Genomic DNA, 5,350 nt, shown 5'->3' with positions numbered 1-5,350 from the left:
ACTGAGTCCTGACTGACACTTCTTATCTACATGAACTTGGACAAGCTATTTAACCCCATGGACCTTGGTTTCCCATCTGTGAAATGAGGTCGGGCTAGATGATTTTTTTTTAAGATGTACAGAGAGAGGGGTGGCCAGGTAGCACAGCGAGTAAGAGCACCGGCTCCAGTGTTGGGATGACCTGGAGATCGAATTCTGGGCTCAGACACTTAGCACCCACCCAGAAACACCTGGCTGTGTAACGTTGAGCAAGTTACTTAACCCCAATTGCTTAAAAAAAAAAAGATGTATGTAGAGAGAGAGATTTTTTTTTTGCAGGGGGGATGGCAGGGTAATTAGGGTTAAGTGACTCGCCCAAGGTCACATGGCTAGTAAGTGTTAAGTGTCTGAGGCCTTAACTCAGGTCCTCCTGACTCCAAGGCTGGTGCTCTATTCACTGTGCCACCTAGCCACCCTAAATGAATTCTAAGGGCATTCACAGAGAATCATTCAAATCATGACCCTAGTAGTCTGTACAATGTGCTATTATTGGCTTGAACCAAACTCATGGTTTTTCTTCTCACAGAACCTTTCTAGAGATAATGCCTTCATCTAAAAAAGAACACTAGGGGCAGCTAGGTGGCACAGTGAGTAGAGCACTGGCCCTGGAGACTGGAGGACCTGAGTTCAAATCCGGCCTCAGACACTTAATACTAGCCATGTGACCTTGGACAAGTCACTTAACCCCAATTCCCCCTGCCTTCCCCCTTCCAAAAAGCAAATAAAGAACACTGATGGTGGACATATTGGGCACTGTGAGGAACTAATGGGAAGATATTAATAAAATCCCAATTAGCCCCTATACACAGGGGCCCAGGCTGGCAGCAGTTTCTGCTATTACCATGTCCTCATTCCTCTAAAAAAAAAAAGACTTTTAAACTGCACTCAATTTATGGAAAGAGTCTGAAGACAGATTCCTGTTCACCCTCCTCCTCTCCAGTAATTCTGCCCAGGGCTAGTGCTTCTCCCTGACCTCAGCAGGTGAGGATAGGGACACACTCCTGTCCTGGCCCAGCCTCAAAGTGTTCCCCAGGCACCTCTGATAGGTGGTATAGATCTCTGATCCACCCTCCCAGGGCTTTCAAGGGGAGGCTCTGAGAAAGCCATTCTCCATCAAGACCAGTGAGGCAATTCCCAACTCCACAAACCTCATTCTTGTCTCAGAGAGGTAAGCCCAGCCTGCTTTTTACATTTACATGAACAAAAAGATCCCCATGACCCCCTCTTACAAAGCTATCTGCTTCTGCCTGATTCCCAGTCTCCAATTGACAGCTTAATCAGTGGCAGTTAAAAAAAATAAAATCCTCTTTGATCCTGAGGGATCTCAGGCTGTATTATGGCAAGCCTTGTGCCCAGAAGGAGGGAGGTGGTAGTCTGGTTGCCATTAACATTGGCTAGGCATGGCCAGGCTACGCTACTTTTAGTCCAAGGGCCCTGTGGTAAGAAAAACAGGAACAAAATTGAAGCATGTCCGAGGGCTGTGTCCAGGATGAGGCACCTGGAGACTGTGTGATTGGAAGATTGATCGGAAGGGACTGGAGCTATTTGGCCAGGAAAGGAGATGGCTGGGGGTGGGAGCGCGGGATGTAGTTTGTCTTTGAGTTGGAAGGACTGGCTGGCTGACTGTCTCATGGAAAAAAGGATGGGACTCGCTCTATTTTTATACCAACCAGGAATTATAAGAAGCATTACCATCTGCTTTGCTGTTGCACCCTAAGGATCATGGGACTTTTCTGACTTGCAGCTGAAACCTTTCTGTGTTGTCTCCCCCATAAATACAGATTCTCCTTGAGAGCAAAGGCTGCCTTGGGTTTCTCTTTGTACCCCAGGGGCTTAGCACACTGCTTTGCTCATATTTAAGCACTGAATGAATGCTTTATTCATTTATTCATAATGAGTGGAAGTTTCAGAAATGTACAACTTGGATCAGCAAAAGGGGGAAAAAAAGTTCCAATTAGAACCGCCTATGAGTGGGTGCTTTGAGTGGCTAGTGAGACCCTGGATCTTTAAGCCTTCAAGTGGATGGCTACTTGTTGGGGATTTGAGGGAGGAGATTGCTGCCACAGGTGTGGGTGGGATTGGAGGACCTCTATGTCCTCTTCTGGTCCTGGGATTCTGTTGTGGTAACATTTTCACGAAGTTTCTGGCTAAGAGGCCAAGGTGTGTCTGCCTATGTCCTTACTGAGCTATGACAAATGCTACAAGACGTCATGCAGGAGCTTTCTTGGTGGCTCTAAGCATCACCGAGTGGTGCCAGAACAGGGCTAGAACTGGAAAGTAAGCTTCTCAGAGCTGGAGGGTGCCTTAGGGACCCCTGAGACGATGACCTCATATTACAGAGGAGGGGACTGTGGCCCAGAGAAGGGATACAATTTTCCCAGAGTCACACAGCAAGTCAGAGGTCAAGCTAACACTAAAATCCAGTGCTCTTCCAATGTTTTGACATTAAGCTGCCCCAGTCAAGGGTAGAGGGTGTCCCCTATAAGGCAGAGAATGGCTCTGAGTCTAGTCAGAGATAATCATCTTCACTGGAGGCAGAATCCAAGTCCGAGTCCAGGTTGTCCCCAGCAGAGACCGGGACCTGGGCCCCTGGACCTTCTCCCATTGTCTCTGCCTGGAAAGCAAAGGTTGTTCCCCAGCTACAGGGGTAGCCCACGGGCCTCAGCTGGCGGCTAATCAGTGCCAGGGCCAGGTGCCCGTGGGATCTCTCCATTCATCTGCCAACCCTGGTGCCCCTCTGCTTGCTCATGGTGGTGAGCATCTGGCTGATGTAGGAGGTCAGGAGGTCATCCATTTTGTAGCCCTAGACAACAAATGGGGGGGGGGGCGCAAAGAAACAAAGACAATGTTATCAGTTTTCACTTCAACAAAGGGCATTATTCTGGGCAAGTCTCACCAACCTCTTCCTAAACTGAGTCTCAGTCACCAACACTCATGCCTATTTTTGGTAGCCAGATGTTAATGGGTAGCAAAGAGAGGTTAAATCAGGCCTTGAGATCACACAGTGGTCACTCACCCTTGGAGTTTCCAAGTTCCTGATCTAATGCTTAATTTGCTTAGGGCACTAGGGACCTGAGAGTTTCTCTAGCCCAACCCTTTTGTTTCACAGAAGAGGAAACTAAGTCATATATATCGTAAATAATCTTAGAATGGAAGCTTCTTGAGGGCAAGGATTGATATTGTCAGAGCCAGGAGCAGTATCTAGGTCTCCTGACACTTGGTCTGATACCCTACATAGAGTCTAGAGTCTATGGCATTATCTCCTGATTTATTTAATAACTCAGTGCCTCCATGCCCAGAGCAATTTCCTGGGATGGGATAGCAGAGATCTTCATGGATTTTTAGGCTGACTTCAGAAGGTGCCCTGAATCTTCTTTTCTTAATGCTGAGACCCAAGTGCAGGGACTCTGGCCTTCTTGTGTCCTGGCCCCTCTGGGCAAGCAGTCTAGGAAAGCTATGGACCCTTTCTCAGAATCTTGTTTTTAGATGCAAAAATAAAAAAAATAGCATTACAAAGGAAGTCAGTTATAGTGAAATATAGTTATCAAAATTAAAAAGAACTAAATTTAAAAATGAAAAATGCCAATTATAGTGAAATATAAATCAAAATTTTAAAAAACAAAAATTTAAAGAGACAAAAAAAATAAACCAAATTCGTGGGCCTTAGATTAAGAACCCCTGGTCTAAATTTCTTTTTTTTTTTTTAAGCAATTGGGGTTAAGTAACTTCCTCAAGGTTACATAGCCAGTTATTTCTGGGTGTGGTACTAAGTATCTGAGCCCGGATTCGATCCCCCAGGTCATCCGGACACTGGGGCCAGTGCTCTTACTCGCTGTGCTACCTGGCGGCCCCCCTGGTCTAAATTTCATTGTTTTACTTCAGTGGATCTAATGATTTGGAGCTGCAGTCTCTGCTTCCATATAAGAGTTAATTGCACAAAGAGAATCTGTTTCCCAACAACAGAGTGATCCTTCCCACTGGTCTCAAACTGAGCCCAGCCCTAAGCCAGTCTGGACACCAGCCCCAGTTCAAGCCATGGCCCTGGCCCCAGTCAGAGCCTCAGCCCTGACACCTTACCTCTTCTCTCCAGGCTGAGCCCTGACTCTGGCCTCAGACTGAGTCCTACCCTTCACCCCAGGCTGAACAGGTTTTCTTACCAGGGAAGTTTCACAGAGTAGCTTGCTCCCTCGCACCAGGTTCCCAATCGTGATGTGGAAGTAAGTGTTCCCACTGCTCCAGTTGGAGATCTTGGTGAAAGGGTGAGTGGTGAGGATATCCTGAAAGAAAGGAGCAGTTTTTGGAGGGCTGCCAACAGCCTCTCCTCTCCCCTTACCTTTCTGGGCCAAGTCCTGCTGGCCCTGCCTCTGCACCATCTCCTAAGTTCTCAGGAAATGTGAAGCGGGGAAGGACCTCAGAGATGCTTCAGCTAAACGTCCCCATTTGACAGAGGAGGAGCAGCAGCATGGCCCAGGGAAGGCGGCATTGCCTTCAGAGTCACAGGTCCTGGCCAAGAGCCTGGCTCAGCCACCTGGGCCTCTGTTTCCTCGGCTGTGACATGGAGGAATCTGACCTGATGGCTTTGGACGGCCCTTCCACATCTAAATCTCCGGCCGTATGAAACTGAGGACCAGAGAGAAATAGCTTCTGTGACGTGGCCTCTCCTTGGTCCAGGTGAGCACTGACCCACGAAGCCAGAAGGACTCAGGTGAACAGTAAAGGGAAAATTCCTGGCAATAAGGTTAATTAAGCCCTGGAATGATTCCTGAGGGAGGGTTTATTTTTATCTCATTCCCCACAAAAGTTATTCTGACATGGGTATGGCCTCTTTCCCAAAGCTAGAGGGAAGGCTCAGATGACCTATGAAGTCCAAGTCACTAATATTAGCCACAACAATAATAAACTAGCATTTACAGAGTGCTTTAAGGTTTTCAATCATTTTATCAATATTTTGTTTAATCCTCACAACCATCCTGGGAGGTAGGTGCAATTTTTATCCCCATTTTACAGATGAGAAAACTGAGGCCAACAAAGGTTAAATGACTAGCCCAGGGTCATGTAGCTAGTGTCTGAGGCTAAATTTGAACTCAGGTCTTCCTGAATCCAAGTCCATTATTTTATGCACTGAGGCATCTGGCACCTAGCACGCACGCACGTGCACATACACACACACACACGCTAATAATGTGCTTAATAAATACTTTTTCACTTTTGTCACTGTATACCCAGTGTATCCCCAGAGCTCAGCATAGTCCCCAGCACATACTGTGTTTCCCCGATAATAAGACCTATCCCGAAAATAAGCCCTCCCCTT

The 5,350-nt window shown here is 47.0% G+C and overlaps 1 protein-coding gene across 1 annotated transcript in view; it reads right to left on the bottom strand.

The window, feature by feature from the left end:
• Positions 1 to 1,894: 1,894 nt before the first annotated feature.
• MYO7A (myosin VIIA) overlaps positions 1,895 to 5,350 on the bottom strand; it is a 165,133-nt gene continuing 161,677 nt past the window's right edge. The window contains exons 47-48 of the mRNA XM_069070910.1: positions 4,197 to 4,316; positions 1,895 to 2,842 (exon numbers count right to left, since the gene is read on the bottom strand). Of these exons, the coding sequence (XP_068927011.1) occupies positions 2,753 to 2,842; positions 4,197 to 4,316 (210 nt within the window). The 3' untranslated portion in view covers positions 1,895 to 2,752. The remainder of the gene's footprint in view (positions 2,843 to 4,196; positions 4,317 to 5,350) is intronic.

Source organism: Petaurus breviceps, unplaced genomic scaffold (assembly GCF_028583685.1).
Source record: "Petaurus breviceps papuanus isolate PSGF00001 unplaced genomic scaffold, PetGlider_PUasm1.0 90823, whole genome shotgun sequence".
Taxonomy (NCBI): domain Eukaryota; kingdom Metazoa; phylum Chordata; class Mammalia; order Diprotodontia; family Petauridae; genus Petaurus; species Petaurus breviceps.
This window is presented reverse-complemented; position numbering and strand designations above follow the sequence as displayed.